The following is a 24,506-nucleotide window of genomic DNA, read 5'->3' on the forward strand; positions in this document are numbered from 1 at the left end:
TGCCATCCTTAATTGGAAGTCACTCAGTCATTGAGGTTCTTGTTTTCATGAAACAAGTACACTTGTTTTGACTGAACTGACCACGTCTCAAAAGTTTTTGATATTGAACAGAAGATATAGGCCAAGTTTTAACTAAAAAAGGAAACTTCTAACTTATTGTTTGGTGAATGGTTACTACAATAGGCAAAGGAAAATAGTTAATTGAGTTTATAACAAAGGTGAGTTATGACTAATTGTAAATATTTATCAGCCTAGAGAAGTTAAGGCTGAAAGAAGACAAAAAATTGAAGCGGAAGATCCAAAAAAAGGAAGCAAAAAAATTAGCACAAGAAAGATTGGAAGAGGACCTAAGGGAAAGTAATCCACCTAAAATTGAAGAGCAGAAAGGTATGCTGGGAGTCCAAGGCATGATAAGAATAATATATTCTTGCTTAAAAATATAAATATAAATATTCATCTTGTTGGGCCTTATGTTAATTGTTATTGAGTTGAAATTTAGATTTCCGTTGGCATTTTGATTTTATCACCATCTTCTGATTACACTGAGGTGGGGAGGGGGTTGGTGTAAGGAACATTGAATTTAGAAGCAATATACAGGGATTGAAAACGCTACCCTGCCACTAACTCAGGGCAAACTGACTCTCTGTCCGATTCCTGATCTCCAAAGTGCACGTGAGAATAATATCTGAAATTCCTACTGTATGTTTGACAGTGCTTTGTAAACCCTGCTACACAGATTTAAGTTCTGAAACGTTGAACTGTAAATTAGCCACTGATTATCTGAAATATGCTGAGTTCAAATAAAGAAGCAGTTCATACTAGGTGCCAGAGAGATTACCTAGTCCAACCTTCTGTTTTACACCTGTCTTGTCAGCATTCCCTGATCAACATGGGAGCGGTCTCAGTAATTTACTGTTTCTGTGGACATATTTACTTTCAGGTTTTGGGGGGTTTTTTTTGAGTTTTGTTTTTTTTTTAAATTGAGGTATAGTTTCAGGTGTACAACATAATGATTTGATATTTGTATATATTGCAAAATGATTACCACAGTAAGTCCAATTAACATCCATCACCGTACATAGTTACAGAATTTTTTTTTCATGAGAACTTTCAAGATATACATGCAAATACGCAAAACAGTATTATTAACTATAGTCACCATACTGTACATTATAGCCCCAGGTATGCTTTCAGTTTTGAGTTGAAGTACGTTTTTCTCATTTTCTACTATGATGGCTGTTCCCAGAATGAAATATTTCCTCTTGCTGTCTTTATTTTTCATCTAGTGTTCCATTAACGTTTCACAAATCAATCACAATTATCTTTCCTACCGAAAAAATTTTTAGTGAACATTATTTACTTATTTTATGTATATATATTTTTGTATTTAATTTATTGTCTTAGCTTCAAGAGGCTAAATGGCCATTTTTAGGGGGAAATGCCTGGGTGGGAAGATGAACTTCTGAGATATTTTCCAGCTTGGAATCAACGACTCCACAGGTCTGTGATTTAGGATTCAACAATAAGATGAATAACATACAGTAACTACCAAATGTTTATTGTATTTATACATGAAGAAATGATCCCTTCAACTCCAGGAAAAAACCCTTTGCATTCATGCATGAAACATAGTTACTGAATAAAAGTTTGGGTAGTTGATGAGGCTCAGTTAGGATTTTTAGATGAGTGGTACAAGTGAAGGCAATAAGGTACCTGATATGTTCGATTTAATGTGAACTTTCATACCTTTTAAAGGTGTTAAATATTTTATTCCTAATTTAAAATTTCTTAGGCTCTTTAAAACAACATAAAGAATACATCTGAGTCACGTTTTATATTGCTATGTAATGTTATGTTAATTTTTTCTGAGTTTATATTTTTGCAAATTGGTCCTCTTTCTCCTTTTTACTGACCACTGTTATTTATCCGTAGAAACGGTAGACAGTGTTCAGAGTTGCCAGTTCCTTGATGACAGAATTCTGCAGTGCATAAAGCAGTATGCTGACAAGATTAAGTCCGGGATACTGAATACTTCCAAGCTTCTCAAAGAGTTGCTTTCTTGGAAGGTTTTAACCACAGAAGACTACACAACCTGTTTTTCTAGCAGAAATTTTCTGAATGAAGCAGTGGACTATGTCATTTGTCATTTGGTTCAAGAAAAGAATAGAGTAAAGACAAGGGTGTTTCTGCATGTTTTGAGTGAACTTAAAGAAGTGGAACCAAAATTAGCCACCTGGATCCAAAAACTTAATAGCTTTGGTACGTCTCTTAATTCTAGAGATGCAGTTTCATAGGAAGGATAAACGTAGGCCTCTGAATCCTTTTTCATTTTCCTATCATCATTTATGATTTTTTAAAATGTAGAACCACAAATTTGTATGGTTAAAAATGCTATTTCCCCCAACTCACAATTTTTAGGTTACTTTATGGATGGGTTACAATACGCTTTTGTATAAGGTGTAAACACAGGAAAGTTCAGTCAGTAAGAAAATCCAGTCCTATGTTACTCAAAACTATTTGTCCTTGTGTAAAGTGCGTGAATACTGGGTACAACCATGGGTAAATAGCACCCCCTGGAGTCAGCTGCTGGGGAGTGCCCTCTGGGATTGTGCAGTTTAGTAGTCACATTCCTTAGTGAAGAATTTCCAGGGAAGAGTGGATGGAACTAATTGCCTAGGATCACCTGAGGCAAATCTGTATCTAAGGGTTGAGAGAGAAATACCCTGGGCTTGACCTTCAGTATTGCGAATCACAGGGTCATAAAATTCTGGTACTCTGCCCTGATTTTCCTGATTCGGTTGAGGAAGAACCCCCAAGCAGGCTCTTTGACCAAAGGCACCCAGGGACCGCAGAAGACAGCTGCAGAGAGAGTTGTTGACCAGACTAGACGGTGATCTGCTCTGGTCCCGGGGCCTCGTTTGTCCTGGTGACCGGGTTGGCGGCTGCCTAGTGCCGTGGGTGATTCACTTGGCACCTGTTGGGTAAAAGGCTGGTGGGAGCCACCGCAGGGCAGGCCCTTTCAGCAGCGGCCTATAGAGAGAGCCTGCCTGACCTGCCGTAGAGACATGGAGCTGATAGAATTCCAGGGTTTCAGGGAATATACTGATACGTTTCTGTCAGTAGAGACAAAGTAAGATGGCAGCAAACTTGGTGTAGTTGATAAGTAAATGTTGCTGTGTTGAGCATACATCTCCGTGGGTTTCTGGCCCCAGACAATTTCACCTAAGTGATGATTGCTGTTCGTGTCTACTGACAATCAGACAAGTAAATTATAAAGTTATATCTTACTTTAACCTGCTATATTTAACAAAGAGCTTAGTTTAAATGCAGTGGGAGCGGGGGTTAACGTTTCAGTACTAGGTGTGATCTGCTCCCTTCCCCTTAAGGAGCACATGCTTTGATGTGAGCCATAGATGGAGATGTGAATGTGATATTTCTTCATTGCTGATTCCCTTGAACGTTGTTTGAGTATTTTATGTGATCCCTGGTTCTGGTGTTTAAATACACTTATTTTTCATGTAACGTGACTTCTGCAAAGCTAACTATTTCATCTGGAAGAAACAGCTGTCCAGGGTAGTTCTAGTTCTAACTTGGCAATCTCTGCTTCATTTGCGGACTGAGAACCTGTGGTCCGTCCTGTGTTAGAGGCGTGTCGGGGGAGAGAACAGAGCCAATCCTTGCGTTTTGGCGGCTGTGTTAGTAGGTAGCAGGTGTTCACCTTCCAGTAGTGGCGTGTGAGGTTGCAGCCACCCCTCTTTCTGAGTTGGAGAAGGGAGGAGTAAAAGCGGGAATAGTGACCACCTCGCATCTTGTGAGGAGGGTAAGGAGCTGTGATACTTTGGGGGATGAGGTGTAGTTCTTGGAGGTGTTGGGTGAACAGTTTGCCCATTTTCTGTTTTATAGGCACTTGGGAAGTTCTGTATATTACTGATATTGTGTTATTATGGAGTATATGTAGAAAAGCATTGTAAAATCTTGCCAGCTTGTACTAATTGGAATGCAAATCATTACGAAGTAGTGAAAAAGTTATTGTAATATTTTTAAAGGAATTTAATGCCTTTAAAAATGCCTTTTAAAGGCATTTAATTCATTTAATCTCCTAAGTCTGATAAAAATAACTGTATTAATAGAAACCTTTGGCCTACCTTCTCCAACTAATAGATAAGAATTATTATAGTTAGCATATTAATGTGAAATAGTGTTTCTAAAATGCATAATAGCTTGAACAAGTTTGTTCTCAATTATTTGAATGTTTTCACTGAAAATGTAAGCAAACTATAGTAGAACTGCTTTCAGAGATGTGAAAATGAATGTGATTTTACAGCAAATAATTTTCCTCTTCTTCTGACTTGGGTTTTGTTTTTATTACAGGCTTAGATGCCACAGGACCTTTTTTTTCTCGTTATGGGGCTGCTCTTAAGGAGCTTGATTTTAGCATCATGACTTTTCTCTGGAATGAGAAATATGGTCATAAACTAGGCTCTATAGAAGGAAAGCAGCTTGATTATTTCTGTGAGCCAGCGTCATTGAAGGAAGCGCGATGTTTAATATGGCTGCTGGAAGAACACAGAGACAAGTTCCCAGCACTGCATAATGCTTTGGATGAATTCTTTGATATAATGGGTATGTGGACTGAGTTTCAGTTTATATCTAATCTTAGAAAAAAATCTCCATAGGATCTAGCTTACTTAAATACTTAACAAAGAAAATAATGAAAATTATTATGGTACAACTGGGTTATTTGGGGAAATTAGTGTTAAGAATAGTGATTTTTTTTTTTTAATGTCATAAAACCTTCTTACTCTGTGGAGTTAATTGTTGTAGAGATATTCAGATGGATACATTACACGGACTATACACCAGACTATTCTCATCATAGGTATTTTGACAGTGTCATGGCAGAGATTGTATATCATAGGGATGGAATTTCTTAGGAAATGGCTTGATTTGTAGCATTCAAGAAAACATTGGCCTGCAGAAGTAGGCGATGCTTGCAGAATCTAGAACAGATAGAATATGTATTGTAGTGGGAAGAGCCTAGAGCTGGGAGTCAAGAAAAGTAGGCTATGGCCCAGCTACTTCCCTAACTCAATTAATTAGAAACTTTCTTTTACTACTGCTTCAAGGCCCTGTGCTAGGTGTTAACAAGGAATTCAGAAATGCTTACGCTAGTCTCTGCCCTCAAGGACCTTATGTTTCAGAGAAGGCAGTAAAATGAATATACAGATAACTGTAATATGGGAGAAGAGAGGACCAGAAAAAGTGCTGAGGGGTTCTCCTCGGGGAAGAGGAAAGCCTTGGTGCAGGGGTGGAGTCCAAGTCCAGCTTTGAACGTGGAGGTGGAATTTGACAGGGTGACGTCCAGAATTAGAGACAGGGTGGAGGGGACTTGAGGGGGCTGCTTGGATAATGGCATGGAGTCCAGTTTGGCAGAATAGGATAACTAGTAGTTAATTCTTTAGCTTCTCTTGAATGTTAGTTTCTTCATCATTAAAATGAGGATTTGGAGCCAGTGATCTGTGTGATTCTGTTTTGTTCAAAATTTTAATATTCTTAGATTCTAGATTAATTTAAATTTCTTGTCTTTGGTACTGCATGTAACTCTTAGGATAACGCCTCGCCCCTGCCCCCCACCTTTTCCCTTAGCATCAGAAGTCTGCTTATATATTGTCAGGAGTTAGACTTTCAAATTTTGTGCCATTTGTTTTAAAGGGTACATGAAAAGGTCTGGCCTTGTACAGAAATGTTATGCATTATGAAGTTCAAATGCAGTATAAGGAACTGAAAAGCTTACTTTTGTTGTGGTTCTCAAATATAGGTGGCTTTATTTTCCTAGGACACTGCTTCATGACTGGAGTTGACATGCTTCTTGATAGCCTGAATTTATTGCCATCAGTTTTCTGCTGCTGGTAATAAAATGCTGTCCTGGGACTGAGCTTACAAAACTCAATGCATGTTTGGATCACACAAGATAACTAATAAGGACACAACCCTCTCATTATGTGTTTTCCCTGATTCTTGTGTTCTATACCTAAAATATACAGTCCATCCAGTTGTGACTCTTTCTCTGCTTTTAGTCATAGGGTTGGAAGCCACCAGCCAAATGACCAGCCAACAGATTTTCAAGTCCACTACTTGTGCCTCTCACCCTCATCCCAGACTTTTTCAATTTTGTCTCCTTTCATTTAAAGGAATGACTGTATTTCTTAAAACTTCAGAATCCACTGATCTTGTAAATAAGGGTACTCAATAATATCACCAATGCCGTGATAATTGGGAGACCCAAACTCTCCTGGATCCTGCATGCGTATTTCCCTGTTGGAATTTCTGTGTAGATGGCCAAGAGACCCATTAAGAACAATATGGCTTAAGCCACTTGTATCTGTAGAGACCTGTTTTTCCTAGTTATCTCAGATAATAACGTTTTATATATTGTTTTTAAGCAGGAAACTCTGAAATTGGTCTCCACCCATCCTCTTGCCTGTTGCCCCATGTCTAGTTTGTTGCCAATTCAAATAAGCTTTATTTTTGATCTGCCCTTCCCTGTCTACCTCCGCTTCCCTAGGCCAGGATCTTAATAATCTTTCCATGATTGCAGTAGCCTCCAAACTGGTCTCCATGCTTCTGACCCTCCTACTCCAAATCTTTCTCTTATGTTGCTGTTCGTGACTCTTCTAGAACATCTGTCTGATCCTATAAGTATTTTGTTTGGGAAGCACTTGCTTCATTTTGCCTACAGATTGAATTCACATGATCTGTCTGGGTTCATCAGCGCTCTCCCCATCTGCCCTCTGAATATACACCCCACTTCCTACTGTGTCCAAACCTGCATTGTGCTTTCCTTGCTCACATCCCACCCCTTTGCTTGTTCATTTCCAGTCTAACTTGTTCAAGTCCCCTCCTCCCCACATCCCTCCCTGGCCCCTGACTCAGGCCACTCCCCTTGAAGACTTTATTATTCTATCAGCTTTGTCTCCACTGTGTTTGCTGTGGCATTTAGCACACTGGGCTCTGGGTGTTTGCCTCTGTGTGTAGCTTGCAGGACATGAGGTTATCGATGGTAGGGACTTCTCTGTACCTTTCTGTGTTCCCTGCACCTAGCATAGAGTTTGGTGCCTGGAAAGCAGTCAAATTACGCTGAATTGGATTGAAATTTTGTGGTTCTTTGTAGTTGGTTTTCCGATGAGTTAGCCATTTTGCTGTTGGTTTCTAAGCTAAACTTATGTCAAAGCCAAATAAGGAGTAGAACATAGTGGATGTTAGTAGTATCTGGGGTGGTTTTCTTTAAGGCTTTTAGTGTATCCTATGTCAATATAAACATTTTGTTTCCTCACAAAACCATCTGTATCTTCCTACAGACAGCCGCTGCACTGTATTAAGGAAACAGGACAGTGGTGACGTGCCAGTAAGTTATTTGATCACTTTCAATGTTATGTTCTAATTCGTGTCAGCCAAAGGAAGAGAGGAGGACCCAGGCCAGTGTTTGTTTACATCACAAGAGGCGCTCCAGAACCAAATCTTGAGGACTTCTGGATAACGTGTATGATTTCCTTAGAAAGTTAATCCCAATCTTCCTCTTGGAATTGGAACAACAGTCAGCACACTCTGAAGTTTAAATTAGACAACGTCCATAAGTTTTCACAACTAATAAATGTTAATCATAGATATAGGAAAGGAGTTCTTGATTCATTTGCTGGCATAAAAATGAAACGTTATCTGTAATGATTAAAATTGCAATGTTTTGTTCTGTAAGGAAAACAAATGGACTTTGTTTTGAGTGGCTTACAATTGAGCTTAAGTTAAAATAATTCCAGAGTTGTCTTCCTTAGTAGTTTGTGGCAGTTTTCAATCAGAAAGATACTTGTTTACTGATTTTTAGGATCAAGTCATCTATACTTGAAATTTTGTCTTAGTCCACTCTATCAGACACTGTCTGGCTAACTACAGAAACACAGCTGACATACCCCATGGGAAGTTAAATGCTTTTTCTGAATTCACTGTTTGTGCCCTGGCGTCTGGCCAGCTGTAGAATGTTGAGTGTGGTTTAGTAAAAGGAAAATCATTAAAATATGATCACCATATAACTGGAATTACTTAGTAAGTCTGATTAATTACTTGAAATGACATAAACCTTGTTGAAAATGAGTACAACATGTTAGGTTGGAACAATTTAATTTTAGTTATAGCATTAGGCATCATTTAACTTTTTCTTATTTTCTATTATAAATCAAAACACTAGGGCTTAACACACTATAGTGTTAATTTTTGTTAAACATTTCATGTACTTCAGCTTAGGACTAGTCTATGAAAATCAGTATGGTATCTTTATAATATATGGCAGCTTCATAATGCTGTTATATGAGTGTTCAGTAATTTTTTTTTTTATGTTTCAGTTTAATTCTATCAAGATAAAAAACAAAGGCAAGAAAAAGAAGCCAAAAGATTCAAAGGTATGGAGTATTTTCTGTATTGATTCTTGTCCAAAATAATTAATTGAATATATAAATAAATATAAATAAGAATTAACCAATTCTTGGGATATTTTGAAGCATTTTGTAGAGAAAGAATTTCTAGGCTTTCGTCTAAAGATGTTTTGGCAGTCTTCTACATTTTGAGGAAGTTTAAGGTTCATGTGTATAAGTAATTCTTGAAAGAGACTCTTTATCTTTATTGTCCTTTTTATTTTCTAGATATTTCCTAGTGAAATCATTGTCATAATGTAGGACTTTGTATGGCTGGTCATAGAGCAATGTGACCAAGGCTGCTTTGGGATCAGGCGGACCTGGGTTCTTATCTTGGTTCTACCAATTGTTATTATTTTTATTATCTGTGCGACCTTGGGCAAGTTATTTGACTTCCTTGTGCCTTAGTGTCATTATCTGTATGACAAGACATGATACCTTTTATTAACAACTAATAGAATTATTATCTAAAATATTCAAAATAAAGATACTGAATACTAATCATGACAGAATCTCAGAATTGAAAGGCTCCCTTCCTTCCTCTCTCCTAAAGCTCTGCTTCAGGCACATGAGATAACTAGGGCATTATTTTTAAGTCTTGTGGTGGGTTCTTCGTGGCTCTCATGTATTTGGGGGATCAAGTAGGGGGCAGGGGTTGAAAAAGTGAACAAATATTAGGGGAGGATGAGAGCAACTTATAAGTTCCAATGGAACTTTCCTTTTTATCTTTGACTATATGTCTTTAGTTTATCTAAAATGAGAGTTTAAACAGTGATAATTTAAAAATTTTTGAGCGTTAGAAGCTACCTAAATGTTAGTTTGTGCCTATTTTTGGCTGTTGAAAGTTTTATTACTGTATGTTCCTGTTCACAAGAAAATTTAGATCAGTCATATATATTGGCAATTTGTATGCATATTTATTTATGTAAGCATTCATCAGTTTTAGTGGTAATTTTAAGGTGGAAAATCCTTGTCATTTTTCTGTCTTTTAAACCAGCCTATGTTAGTTGGGTCTGGAACCACTTCAGTCGCACCAAATAATGAGACTGTCACTTCAGGTGAAGACCATAAGTAAGTACAGTCTGAAAATTTTTGCTTTATTTGAACTTAAAAGTGGTATTAATTCAATGTACTTTAAACTTGTGTTTTATTTCCCTAACTTCTCTAAAGATGTGCATCTATTAATGACAACCTGATGTGACCCCTCATGGTTGAATTTATAGTGTGGCCTGTCAGTGTTAAGAATTCATATAAACTGCATTAAAATCACAGGGCTGATGACCTTCATTTGATAAGTTTGAGAACCTACTATGTGCAAGATACTGTGAGAAGATCCTAGAAAATACTCTTTAAAATGTTCAATGAAGAGAATGTCCTATTGATAATTACTAGGAAGATGTTTTGGAGGCTATAAATGATGTTGTGGTTTAACCTTAGATGTTAGTGATTTCCAGTGGTAGCTGGTTGTTGAAACTGAGTTTTCAAGAGACAGATAGACATAAGAAATAAAACTAGTGAGAAGCAGTAACCTTTTTATATCATACTCCTGTATGGACCAAAAACCCACAAAATTTTTTCCCCCCACGTTTCTTTTTTTTTAAATTAAATTAAGTTTATTTTTTAAGTTATATTATTACTATCCACTTTTTTTTTGAATTTTATTTTACTTATTTTTTTAAACAGCAGGTTCTTATTAGTTACCCATTTTATACATATTAGTGTATACATGTCAATCCCAATCTCCCAATTCATCACACCACCCCCCCCCCGCCACTTTACCCCTTTGGTGTCCATACGTTTGTTCTCTACATCTGTGTCTCAATTTCTGCCCTGCAAACCGGTTCATCTGTACCATTTTTCTAGGTTCCACATGTATGCATTAGTATACGATATTTGTTTTTCTCTTTCCGACTTACTTCACTCTGTATGACAGTCTCTAGATCCATCCACGTCTCTACAAATGACCCAAGTTTGCTCGTTTTTATGGCTGAGTAATATTCCATTGTATATACGTGCCACATTTCTTTATCCATTTATCTGTCGATGGGCATCTAGGTTGCTTCCATGACCTGGCTATTGTAAATAGTGCTGCAGTGAACATTGGGGTGCGTGTGTCTTTTTGAATTATGGTTTTCTCTGGGCATATGCCCAGTAGTGGGATTGCTGGGTCATATGGTAGTTCTATTTTTAGTTTTTTAAGGAACCTCCATACTGTTCTCCATAGTGGCTGTATCAATTTACTTTCCCACCAACAGTGCAAGAGGGTTCCCTTTTCTCCACACCCTCTCCAGCATTTGTTGTTTGTAGATTTTTGATGATGCCCATTCTGACTGGTGTGAGGTGATAACCTCATTGTACTTTTGATTTGCATTTCTCTAATAATTAGTGATGTTGAGCAGCTTTTTATGTGCTTCTTGGCCGTCTGTATGTCTTCTTTGGAGAAATGTCTGTTTAGGTCTTCTGCCCATTTTTGGATTGGGTTGTTTGTTTTTTTAATATTGAGCTGCATGAGCTGTTTATATATTTTGTAGATTAATCCTTTGTCCGTTGATTCATTTGCAAATATTTTCTCCCATTCTGAGGATTGTCTTTTCGTCTTGTTTGTAGTTTCCTTTGCTTTGCAAAGGCTTTTAAGTTTCACTGGGTCCCATTTGTTTATTTTTGTTTTTATTTCCATTACTCTAGGAGGTGGGTCAAAAAAGATCTTGCTGTGATTTACATAGAATGTTCTTCCTATGTTTTCCTCTAAGAGTTTTATAGTGTCCAGTCTTACATTTAGGTCTCGAATCCATTATGAGTTTACTTCTGTGTATGGTGTTAGGGAGTGTTCTAATTTCATTCTTTAACGTGTAGCTGTCCAGTTTTCCCAGCACCACTTATTGAAGAGACTGTCTTTTCTGCATTGTATATCCTTGCCTCCTTTGTCATAGATTAGTTGCCCATAGGTGCATGGGTTTATCTGTGGGCTTTCTATCCTGTTCCATTGATCTATATTTCTGTTTTTGTGCCAGTACCATATTGTCTTGATTACTGTAGCTTTGTAGTATAGTCTGAAGTCAGGGAGTCTGATTCCTCCAGCTCGGTTTTTTTCCCTCAAGACTGCTTTGGCTATTCGGGGTCTTTTGTGTCTCCATACAAATTTTAAGATTTTTTTGTTCTAGTTCTGTAAAAAATGCCATTGGTGATTTGATAGGGATTGCATTGAATCTGTAGATTGCTTTGGGTAGCATAGTCATTTTCACAATATTGATTCTTCCAATCCAAGAACATGGTATATCTGTCCATCTGTTTGTATCATCTTTAATTTCTTTCATCAGTGTCTTATAGTTTTCTGCATACAGGTCTTTTGTCTCCCTAGATAGGTTTATTCCTAGGTATTTTATTCTTTTTGTTGCAATGGTAAATCAGAGTATTTCCTTAATTTCTCTTTCAGATTTTTCATCATTAGTGTATAGGAATGCAAGAGATTTCTGTGCATTAATTTTGCATCCTGCAACTTTACCAAATTCATTGATTAGCTCTAGTAATTTTCTGGTGGCATCTTTAGGATTCTCTATGTATAGTATCATGCCATCTGCAGACAGTGACAGTTTTACTTCTTCTTTTCCAATTTGTATTCCTTTTATTTCTTTTTCTTCTCTGATTGCCGTGGCTAGGACTTCCAAAACTATGTTGAATAATAGTGGTTAGAGTGGACATCCTTGTCTTGTTCCTGATCTTAGAGGAAATGCTTTCAGTTTTTCACCATTGAGAATGGTGTTTGCTGTGGGTTTGTCATATATGGCCTTTATGATGTTGAGGTAGGTTCCCTCTATGCCTGCTTTCTGGAGAGTTTTTATCATAAATGAGTGTTGAATTTTGTCAGAAGTTTTTTATGCGTCTATTGAGATGATCATATGGTTTTTCTTCTTCAGTTTGTTAATATGGTGTATCACATTGATTGATTTGCATATACTGAAGAATCCTTGCATCCCTGGGATAAATCCCACTTGATCATGGTGTATGATCCTTTTAATGTGTTGTTGGATTCTGTTTGCTAGTATTTTGTTGAGGATTTTTGCATCTATATTCATCAGTGATATTGGTCTGTAATTTTCTTTTTTTGTAGTATCTTTGTCTGGTTTTCATATCAGGGTGATGGTGGCCTCATAGAATGAGTTTGGGAGTGTTCCTTCCTCTGCAATTTTTTGGAAGAGTTTGAGAAGGATGGGTGTTAGCTCTTCTCTAAATGTTTGATAGAATTCACCTGTGAAGCCATCTGGTCCTGGACTTTTGTTTGTTGGAAGATTTTTAATCACAGTTTCAATTTCATTACTTGTGATTGGTCTGTCCATATTTTCTATTTCTTCCCAGGTCAGTCTTGGAAGGTGATACCTTTCTTAGAATTGGTCCATTTCTTCCAGGTTGTCCATTTTATTGACATGGAGTTGCTTGTACTAGTCTCTTCGGATGCTTTGTATTTCTGAGGTGTCTGTTGTAACTTCTCTTTTTTCATTTCTAATTTTAATGATTTGAGTCCTCTCCCTCTTTTTCTTGACGAGTCTGGCTAATGGTTTATCAATTTTGTTTATCTTCTCAAAGAAGCAGCTTTTAGTTTTATTGATCTTTGCTATTGTTTTCTTTGTTTCTGTTTCATTTATTTCTGCTCTGATCTTTATGATTTCTTTCCTTCTACTAACTTTGGGTTTTGTTTGTTCTTCTTTCTCTAGTTCTTTTAGGTGTAAGGTTAGATTGTTTATTTGAGATGTTTGTTGTTTCTTGAGTTAGGATTGTATTGCTATAAACTTCCCTCTTAGAACTGCTTTTGCTGCATCCCATTGGTTTTGGATCATCGTGTTTTCGTTGTCATTTGTCTCTAGGTATTTTCTGATTTCCTCTTTGATTTCTTCAGTGATCTCTTGGTTACTTAGTAACATATTGTTTAGCCTCCATGTGTTTGTGTTTTTTACATTTTTTCCCCTGTAATTCATTTCTAATCTCATAGCGTTGTGGTCAGAAAAGCTGCTTGATATGATTTCAGTTTTCTTAAATTTACTGAGGCTTGATTTGTGACCCAAGATGTGATCTATCCTGGAGAATGTTCCGTGTGCACTTGAGAAGAAAGTGTAATCTGCTGTTTTTGGATGGAATGTGCTATAAATATCAATTAAGTCTCTCTGGTCTGTTGTGTCATTTAAAGCTTGTGTTTCCTTATTAATTTTCTGTTTTGATGATCTGTCCATTGGTGTAAGTGAGGTGTTAAAGTCCCCCACTATTATTGTGTTACAGTCGATTTCCTCTTTTATAGTTGTTAGCAGTTGCCTCGTGTGTTGAGGTGCTCCTATGTTGGGTGCATATATATTTATAATTGTTATATCTTCTTCTTGGACTGATCCCTTGATCATTATGTAGTGTCCTTCCTTGTCTCTTGTAACATTCTTTATTTTAAAGTCTATTTTATCTGATGAGTATTGCTACTTCAGCTTTCTTCTGATTTCCATTTGTATGGAATATCTTTTTCCATCCCCACTTTCAGTCTGTATGTGTCCCTAGGTCTGAAGTGGGTCTCTTGTAGACAGCATGTAATATGGGTCTTGTTTTTGTATCCATTCAGCAAGCCTGTGTCTTTTGGTTGGAGCATTTAATCCATTGACGTTTAAGGTAATTCTCGATATGTATGTTCCTATTACCATTTTCTTAATTGTTATGGGTTTGTTTTTGTAGGTCCTTTTCTTCTCTTGTGTTTCCCACTTAGAGAAGTTCCTTTAGCATTTGTTGTAGAGCTGTTTTGGTGGATTCTTTTAGATTTTGCTTGTCTGTAAAGCTTTTGATTTCTCCATCGAATCTGAATGAGATCCTTGCCGGGTCGAGTAATCTTGGTTGTAGGTTCTTCCCTTTCATCACTTTAAATATGTCATACCACTCCCTTCTGGCTTGTAGAGTTTCTGCTGAGAAATCAGCTGTTAACCTTATTGGGAGTTCCCTTGTATGTTATTTGTCATTTTTCCCTTGCTGCTTTCAGTAATTTTTCTTTGTCTTTAATTTTTGTCAATTTGACTACTATGTGTCTCGGCGTGTTTCTTCTTGGGTTTATCCTGCCTGGGACTCTGTGCTTCCTGGACTTGGGTGGCTATTTCCTTTTCCATGTTAGGGAAGTTTTCAACTATAATCTCTTCAAATATTTTCTCAGGTCCTTTCTCTCTCTCTTCTCCTTCTGGGACCCCTATAATGTGAATGTTGTTGCGTTTAATGTTGTCCCAGAGGTCTCTTAGGCTATCTTTATTTCTTTTCATTCTTCTTTCTTTATTCTGTTCCGTGGCAGTTAATTCCACCATTCTGTCTTCCAGGTTGCTTATCCGTTCTTCTGCCTCAGTTATTCTGCTGTTGATTCCTTCTAGTGTATTTGTCATTTCAGTTATTGTATTGTTCATCTCTGTTTGTTTGTTCTTTAATTCTTCTAGGTGTTTGTTCTTTAATTCTTCTAAGTCTTTGTTAAACACTTCTTGCATCTTCTTGATCTTTGCCTCCATTCTTTTTCCGAGGTCCTGGATCATCTTCACTATCATTATTCTGAATTCTTTTTCTGGAAGGTTGCCTGTCTCCACTTCATTTAGCTGTTTTCTGGGGTTTTATCTTGTTCCTTCATCTGGCACATAGTCCTCTTCCTTTTCATCTTGTCTATCTTTCTGTGAATGTGGTTTTTGTTCCACAGGCTGCAGGGTTGTAGTTCTTGTTTCTGCTGTCTGCCCTCTGGTGGATGAGGCTATCTACGAGGCTTGTGCAAGCTTCCTGATGGGAGGGACTGGTGATGGGTAGAGCTGGCTGTTGCTCTGGTGGGCAGAACTCAGCAAAACTTTAATCTGCTTGTCTGGTGATGGGTGGGGCTGGGTTCCCTCCCTGTTGGTTGTTTGGCCTGAGGCGACCCAACACTGGAGCCTACCCGGGCTGTTTGGTGGGGCTAATGGCAGACTCCAGGAGGGCTCACGCCAAGGAGTACTTCCCAGAACTTCTGCTGCCAGTGTCCTTGTTCTCATGGTGAGACACAGCCACCCCCCGCCTCTGCAGGAGACCATCCAACACTAGCAGGTAGGTCTGGTTCAGTCTCCTATGGGGTCACTGCTCCTTCCCCTGGGTCCTGATGTGCACACTCCTTTGTGTGTGCCCTCCAGGAGTGGAGTTTCTGTTTCCCCCAGTCCTGTTGAAGTCCTGTAATCAAATCCTGCCAGCCTCAAAGTCTGATTCTCTAGAAATTCCTCTTCCCGTTGCCAGACCCCCAGGTTGGGAAGCCTGACATGGGGCTCAGAACCTTCACTCCAGTGGGTGGACTTCTGTGGTATAAGTGTTCACCAGTCTGAGTCACCCACCCAGCAGTTATGGGATTTGATTATATTGTGATTGCGCCCCTTGTACTGTCTCGCTGTGGCTTCTCCTTTGTCTTTGGATGTGGGGTATCTTTTTTGGTGAGTTCCAGTGTCTTCCTGTCGATGATTGTTCAGCAGTTAGTTGTGAGTCCGGTGCTCTCGCAAGAGGGAGTGAGCGCACATCCTACTCCACCATCTTGAACCAATCTCTCTCTTCCCCCACGTTTCTTAAATGAGTTGTAATAACAGTTGGCTTTGCACATTTCCATGGATTCTTTGAATGGAGGAATTGTTTTAAGTTAAAATAATAGTAGCCTATATTTTGATAGCACTTATGTACCAGTCACTATTTTAAGAGCTTTTTATGTATAATTCATTTAATCTACTTTTCTTTCTAGGAGATAAGTAGTAGTATTATATCCATTTTACAGATAAGGAAACTGAGGCACAGTGTAGTTGAGTGTCCAAGGACACAAAGCTTGTACATAGCAGAGCCAGAATTTAAATCAGCAGTCTGGTTTAGAGCCCACACTCAAACTATTACATTTTTTTAGAGTGCTAGAATCTTATACTGTTTTTTTAAAAATCTTTTTATTTAAGTACCTTTTACCAGTCTCAATCTCACCTTAACTTAAATTGATAGCAGTTATAATAAACTCTTTCATTTTTCTCTTTAACAGGTTACAATGAATGCAACATTGATTTTGTTTTAAAACCAGAATTTTAAAAAAATTTGCTCTTGGTAGCAAGAGTAAGTAATTAAAAGTACTCAGGTATCTTGTACCTTACTTAGTAATCAGGTATCTTGTACCTTATTCAGTAGTCAGGTATCTCGTACCTTACTCAGTAGTCAGGTATCTCTTGACTGTAATTGTGGAAAGGTAACTGTTCTGCATTAAATTCTCTGGTAGTGTTTTTTTACATCCTGAAGTTGAGTAATATGTTACTGTCTTTATTTCAATTTAAATGTTATTCTGGGCCACCTGAAAGTTAATTATTCACAAAATTGTGTGTTTTTTTTTTTATCAGCAAACGCAATTCAAATTCTGCAGGCCCATTTGTAGTGCCTGACCATCTTCGTCACGATGTAGAAGAATTTGAAGCTCTGTATGAACAGCATAGTAATGAATATGTTGTCCGTAATAAGAAGCTGTGGGACATTAACCCAAAACAAAAATGTTCAACTCTATATGAGTAAGTAGTTTAACATTCCTACAAGTATTATACTGAGGCTGCCAGTTAAAGATCTTAAGTTGTTTACTTTGTGTCCCTTTATGTTTATTAAAGGAATCACTGATTGGCTCACAAACTCTGGGGAAGAAAAGTGTTTTTATGGCTTTTGTCATGTATTACACAAAGTTAATTGAGGATTTTTAACTATTACATTTAGAATCCTAATGATTATTAGTTTTGTCAGTTTGAGCTGCTAATGTAGATTCTGTCTGTTTCCAAAACTGTCCTGGTATGTCCTGATAGGACTGATAAACAAAGTTTGCAGCCATAATCTTTTATCATGAATTCCAAAGTATATACATTTGACAAGGAATAGTATAATTATTTGACCTCATTGTCCTTATGTTGACGATGCAGTTGTTTGGCATCTCCTAAGTCCAGTGACAATTAGTGTAGCTTGGTGAAGTATTACCCTTTATTGGGGAAGGGATACCAGGATCTGGTTCTTACTTCTGCTGAGATAGTTGTCCAGCTGTGATGGTATAGAACGCATATAGAACCCTGTACCTCTGTATTGTACTGAAAACTTGACTTCCCAACATTCATCTAAGAAAAGGGAAACAGACTTTTCCTTTAAAGAAACTTCGGGCTGAATTACTTTTGGATTGAAAATATGAATGTGAAATTAACACTAGGGGACTTCCCTGGCGGTCCATGATTCAGCGCTTCTACTTCAGGGGGCACGGGTTCGATCCCTGCTCGGGGAACTAAGATCCTGTATGCCACATGGCATGGCCAAAAAAAAGAAAAAAGAAGTTAACACTAAAGTCAGGTCTTTGTGGGGTGGATACAGTAGTGGAGTAAAGAGTTCAGGAAAATCTAGGAAGCGTTTGCCTTTTTTTTTTTTTTTTTTTAGCTTGGCATTAATAAGTTGTGCATGATGCCTTCCTCAGGAAAAGAAGTTGAGGGGCAGAGATCTGCAACAGAAAATTAATTTGAAAACAAACTCCTGTCTCAGAAAAGAGGGGATATATGTATATGTATAGCTGATTCACTTTGTTGTACAGTAGAAACTAACACAACATTGTAAAGCAACTATACTCCAATAAAAATTAATTAAAAAAAAAAATGAACTCCTGGAAAACCCGTCACTCATCTGTAATTTGGATATTGTTACTTCTGTTTTTCTCAGTTGCATTGTTCCTATTCAGTCTAGTTATATCCTCTTGGATCCCTTTTCATGGTTTTTCTTCAGAGTTGAAGTGCTGAGCAAATCATATTCTCAGAGAACTGGATGACAACCTGGAATCAGCTATAAAACTATGCACTATACTAGTATTTCTTAAAACATGCTGGACTTCGCTTCAAGCATCCAAAACTGAAGCTAAACTGTAGTTTTCAGGAGCTTGCTTCTTAAAGAATTTATTACCACTCTAAGTGGGAAGAAATTTAATAACTTTATGAGACACCAATAAGCTGATTTGTTTGTGTATTTTGAGATAGAATTTATATCTTATAATAGGAGAAAGTCAAGAAGTTACAGGAAGTCATACCTCAAAACATAATTCTTTCCCTGAATTTTCAAAAGTAAACATGTAATGATTGGCTTAAGAATGATATTTTTAGTGGCCAATGGGTAAGAGAAAGAAAAATAAAACTATTGTATATGAAAAGAGTGTAGAGTAGAAACATATTAGAAGAAGTCAAGAATACTGTGATAACTGCTGTTAACTTTTTCTTGATATAAGTATTTCAGTTTAAAGTAGGGGGTTGGACTGATTTTTTTTTCAGTGACTTCCACCTTGTTCTAACATTTTATGATACACATAGTTGAAGCAAAATAAATTTCAATAGGTGGCATTCTGCATTCAGTTTTTCCTAACACCTCTTTAGTAGTGTTAATTAGTCAAGATTTATTAACCACTTAAGGTTAAGCACTGGGGAAGATTTCAGAAAAAGTAGAAAATGTAGTTCTATCATGCAGCTTACAAGTAGCAGGAGCGCAGAATTGATCATTGGTTGAATCACAGTGTATTACAAATAAAAATGACTTTGTGCAATAAGAATCGGGTTTTTTCTCCCTATCAGTCTTTGCCTACCAAAAAGAAAATGTGATTCTTGCTTACTTGTCATGCTCTCTTCCAAGAAAGGGGGAACTGGGTCCTCATCCTTAATCTATTTCTTTAAAAAAAAAAAGAAAAAGGAATCATGAGCATGTAGAAAACAGTGACTTTTCAAAGGGGCACAACCAGAACAGTAGGATGGGAATGCTTTTGGAAATATTTTTCCCATTCCTATCCCTTGCCCCTGTTCTGACAGTGACATGCACTAGCTCTGTGACAGTCCATCAAGGACCATTTAAGACACTAATGATCATCACTGAATTATGAAAATATATATACACATTTGCAAATGGGAAAATATTTGCAAATCATATATCTGATAAGGGGCTAATATCCAAAATGTATGTAGAACTGATACAACTCGATAACAAAAAAACCAAACAGTCCAATTAAAAAATGGGCAGAAGACCTGAATAGCCATTTTCCCAAAGAAGACATACAGATGGCCAACAGGTACATGAAAAGATGTTCTGCATCATTAATCATTAGGGAAATGCAAATCAAAAACACAATAATGTAATAACCTACAATGGAAAGTAACCTGAAAAAAAATATATAACTGAATCATTTTGCTGTAAAACCTGAAACTAACACAATATGGTAAATCAACTATACTTCAGTTTAAAAATAAACACACAATAAGCTATCATCTCCATCTCATACCTGTTAGAATAGCTTTTATCAAAAAGACTAGAAATAACAAGTGTTGGCAAGGATGTGGAGAAAAGGGAACCATTGTTCACTGTTGGTGGGAAGGTAAATTGGTATAGTCACTATGGAAAACAGTATGGAGGTTCCTTAAAAAATGAAAACATGTACATGTATATAATATAGCAACTATTGTTATCTGTGGTAAAATTAACTTTATTATTATTTTTATCACTCCCGTGAAGCACAGCATGGCCAGTCTTTGCCTCAGGTTCTGAAGTGCAAGAACACTGTCCCTATTGGAGTCTGGATTATGAAGAAATCATATTTGTGCTATCTTGGGCCCCATGTTTATCTACAGAGACTATTTTTCAAGGCTAGAAAAGCATATAAATAGAGTTAAAGTTCATTTTGTGTTCATTTCAAATAACAATCACTATAAAAATTTTATTCACAATGTGGTTATAATACTATTTTTCTTTGGGCTAGGGACCCTTGTTGAATTAAATTTTGTTCTGTTTGAATATATGAAAAATTCATTGCTATTTAGCCAGTGGAAAAAAACATGGAGGCTCTATTTCTTCGAAAAAAAGGTGTGTATCCTTTCAGACTTTTTATTTTATTTTTTTGGCCACGCCGTGCGGCACGCGGGCTCTTAGTTCCCCGACCAGGGCTCAAACCCATGCCCGTTGCAGTGGAAGTGTGGAGTCTCAACCACTGGACCAGGAAAGTCCCCAGACTTTTAAAATGTTTATATGTATGAAATATATGTTTTGGACTTTATAAGCTGTTATTTAACTATACACTCAGCTTTGTCATTTGCCCTTTTCACCTAAAAATGCATGGTGAGCATTTTTTTGTATCCTTAAGTATTCTTCAGGAATCTGACTTTTATTAGTTACTCAGTAATGATCACCATATCTATATCATCATTCATGTTGCGAACTCTTGAAAAGCTCTTTGCTGAATTACTGGTAATGGTTTTCTTTCCTGTGGTCTCTGTTCTTTAGTGATCCCATTTTGGATTTAAGTATTTTAGTGCAGGTAGAAAAGCTTTATTTTTTAATGATTCTCTTTAGTATTCATCACGGAGAGCAAAAAGTAAATACACATACACCACTGATGAATTATCTGCTGTTGCTTGTGGCAGCTAAACACCAACTGGAAAGTTCTCTCTTGGGACAGATTGTGGGGTCAGTGTTATTTATACCAATCAGCCAGAACCCTCAGCAAGGGTTATTGTTCCTGAGGCTACAGTGATTTGCTTCTTTTTACCTTATTACCCGCCCTCAACAGTATCTGCTTTTAGAGATTTCTCATTAAAAATGAAGTTTGATTAGAATCTTAAGGCAAACGCATATTTAACCTGTTACCTTGCAAAACAACATGTATGTAGGGGAGTTTCTATTGCAGAGCTTATTCTAAGGGGAAAATGTTTATCAAAAAACACTTTAAAGAGACTGACGGCTTTTAAGTATTTAGGTCAGCAGTGTAGACAAAGAGAAGTGGCTTCTGGTCTTTATGTTTCAGTATCGCAGTTGCTTTGAATAGGGGTTAATCACCTGTAATTGTCCTGTGCATTTATGTGCAGCAGCATCTGCACATACGGTGGTTTACTTTTGCTTCAAAGAAGTATTGTTTTTACCTTCCTCCTGAATAAGTTATCTTCCTGGTTAGCTTTAATTTACTAAGAATATTCCTTTGGAGGTTTTTGCTCTTGAAAAAGCCTTCTTAGTGTACATGGTATGTGTCTTTCTTGCTAGCTGTGCCACTGTTACAGACTGAATACCAAATTCAAATGGGAGAGGAAGCCTCTTTGAGCCTGGCACAAGAATGGCAAAAGAACATGGCCCCAGAACTGGAGTGAACAAACCCAGTCCACAGATGGAGGCAGGTTAAGGGATTGGCCCCATTACTGTGGATCTGATCCTGCACTGTGGTGGTTTATTGATCAGACCTAATTGATTTCAATAATTCTGAATCATTGTATATTCCTAAACAGAGAAATGTTAATAGATTTACTATATGTAAATTCCAATAGGATTTTTTTGAAATTTGATTTCCTTTTTTCATTTGATGTTCTTGTTATTGATAGCCTTGTTAATTTTCTTGAATAAGTTTCTTTGCTTTTCATTGTTTTTTAAAATATATTGAATAATTATTTAACTGAAACTTATAAAAATAACTTTTTAATCTCCTTTTGTTTTTTTCCCCAAGATTTTTTAAAGGATTATTTTCTGAGGGGTAAACAAAATTTTATTTATAGTATCATTGATTACAGTTAGCCTTTCTCAGATTTAATATGAATATAATATATTTGTTGGGGAGGTGTCAAGATCAGTGCGAAGTGAAGTAGTATTTTGCTTTGGGAGAAATTTTGGGAAATATTTTTTTCAGATAAACATGTACAAGTACTTCCTTATAATAACTTACGTAAATTTTTTCCAAGTTATTTCTCTCAGTTGTTAGAGGAACATGGTCCCTTGGACATGAGTAACAAGATGTTTTCTGAAGAATATGAGTTTTTCCCAGAAGAAACTCGACAGATACTAGAAAAAGCAGGAGGTTTGAAATCTTTTCTCCTGGGATGTCCTCGTTTTGTTGTGATTGACAACTGTATTGCATTGAAGAAAGTTGCGTTACGGCTTAAGAAAAAGAGAAAGAAGAAAAACATTAAGGCAAAAGTAGAAGAAATTTCGAAAACAGGAGAGTATTTACGAGTTAAACTACCGCTGAATCCAACTGCTAGGGAATTTAAACCAGATGTGAAATCCAAACCAGTGTCTGACTTACCTTCAGCACCAGCTTCTGAGGATGTGAAGCCCCACCTTACATCTGCTAATTCTCCCCAGTCACCTTGTGAAGCTGTGAAGCCGAAACTAATTTCCGATAATTCTTCCAAATCAGTTTCTGAGGATGAGAAGCCCAAAGGGGTGTCTTCTGATTCTCCCAGACCAGTCTCCGAGGAGACAAGTCACAAGCATGTCTCCTCTGATTCTCCCAAACCAGTTCCTGAGGATGTGAAACCAACCTATTGGACTCAACCCCAATTGGTCACAGGATACTGTACGTATCTTCCGTTTCGGGGATTTGACATTACCCAGACACCACCAGCGTTTATAAATGTGTTACCGACTTTGCCCCAGTATAGCATTTACGCACCTCTGGCCAGAGTTTCTTCTGAATATCAGTTGCAGAGATCAGTACCAGTGGTGCCGTCTTTTGTAGCCAGTGACATAACAGAAGTGCATTTTGAGGGCCATCATTTCAGTGCTGAGAATGCCCCTGGTAACCAGATTGCCTCTGAAACACAGATCCTTCAGGAATCTTTGGAAATATCAGTAAAGTCACAGTGCATCACGGATGGTGCTGATACAGCCCAAAGTGAGTCTAACAGAAATGATGGCCACTGTGGAAATTCTGCCAAGAAGGAAGTAAATCCAGAAAGCACCGATGAAGTAACAGATGTTCCACATACACAAATGGTTGCCGTACAGGTAAGACTGAAAATAGAAAGTCTTCTTAATACTAAAGTTAAATTTTCCTCTTTATTTTTCATTGCCATTATATTTACTAAAATTCTTTAAAATGATGGACTTTATGAACCCTTTTGTAGGGCGTGACAGGTAATGCCAGAAGGAATTTTTGGGTTTAGTAAATAACATCCTTCTTCCTATCCAAGTTTTGCACCAGTTGAGAAATAAGATAGTGGAACCAGCAGATGGAGCCAAAACATCACCTTGATAATTAATAAAAAGTGTGGCAGGAAGATGTGGCTGTTTCTGTAGAGAGTGCATGTCCTAAGAGTGAAGCCCATGACATACCAGCTTCCCACCTAGTTACAGCAATGCTGGACTAGAAGGCCTCCTAACTTGGGTGCCTGCCCCTAAGACATAGTGCCTGGAGAGGGAAGGGGAAAACGTGCTTTCTGCATGGGCAGCTCCCAAGAAAGAGAAAAAAGGAAGAGTCTGGGCTGCACATGCCCAATTCTCCTACCAAACCAGGGGAGGAGTGAGGGAGTTAAAAGACACGACCAGATGGAGAGAAACAAGAGAGATGTGAATAAAAGTTCCTTCCTAACAAGCACGAGAATAAGCTAAGGTTTCTCTGTAGTTAACTTCATAAGGCATGAAGTCATTAAACCCTTATTGGTTATCCTCCTACTCATTAAGGTTTTTGCTTTCTAGAAAGCTTTGAAGAATTATGTTAACAGTAATGAACCAAAATCATTTTCACTTGTACTAATTATAAATAATCACTTTTTCCTGTTACAAATATTTGTAGAAAGCATAGAACATTATCTAAACTGGCCAAAAGAAACCTTGAAAAAGTTATGGGCATGTTTCAAAATGTTATTACATGATGGATTTATTTTACTAGAGCAGTTGAGATAGACTGAATGTGTTTGTTTTGCCCCATAGGTGTCTTGGAATATAAAGCATCAAGAAGTCAATACTGAGCCGTATGATCCTTTTGAGGCACAACAGGTGAGTCAAAATCGTATTAAACTTGTTAAAGGTTTAATTTTCATTACTTTTAACTAGATGGGAATGACGAACTTAGAACTATTTTGAAGACAGTTATTCCATACAAAACATTATAGAATAAGCTTTAGAACATAACAAAAAATTATTGTTTTGTCTTTATTGTTCGAATTTGGGAAGGGGAGGCAGAGGAAAAGGTAAGTTTTTTCTAGCTTACTGATTGTGAAGTATAACGGCTTTATTGTTTTAACTGGTATAATGAGCCTGTATTAATTT

General features: G+C 37.2%; 1 protein-coding gene across 12 annotated transcripts in view; it reads left to right on the forward strand.

Moving 5' to 3' along the window:
• The window catches only part of TTC3 (tetratricopeptide repeat domain 3), a 142,835-nt gene that overhangs the window by 75,688 nt on the left and 42,641 nt on the right, over window positions 1–24,506 (forward strand). For 11 of the 12 annotated variants that reach the window (XM_036851189.1, XM_036851192.1, XM_036851190.1 and 8 more), the window contains 9 exons: window positions 251–387; window positions 1,933–2,259; window positions 4,372–4,623; window positions 7,359–7,405; window positions 8,394–8,450; window positions 9,460–9,533; window positions 16,832–16,996; window positions 22,196–23,243; window positions 24,168–24,233. In XM_036851189.1, the coding sequence (XP_036707084.1) occupies window positions 251–387; window positions 1,933–2,259; window positions 4,372–4,623; window positions 7,359–7,405; window positions 8,394–8,450; window positions 9,460–9,533; window positions 16,832–16,996; window positions 22,196–23,243; window positions 24,168–24,233 (2,173 nt within the window). The remainder of the gene's footprint in view (window positions 1–250; window positions 388–1,932; window positions 2,260–4,371; window positions 4,624–7,358; window positions 7,406–8,393; window positions 8,451–9,459; window positions 9,534–16,831; window positions 16,997–22,195; window positions 23,244–24,167; window positions 24,234–24,506) is intronic. The other variant, XM_036851195.1, reaches the window with a different exon arrangement.

The sequence above is a fragment of the Balaenoptera musculus genome, chromosome 4 (assembly GCF_009873245.2).
Source record: "Balaenoptera musculus isolate JJ_BM4_2016_0621 chromosome 4, mBalMus1.pri.v3, whole genome shotgun sequence".
Classification (NCBI taxonomy): Eukaryota; Metazoa; Chordata; class Mammalia; order Artiodactyla; family Balaenopteridae; genus Balaenoptera; species Balaenoptera musculus.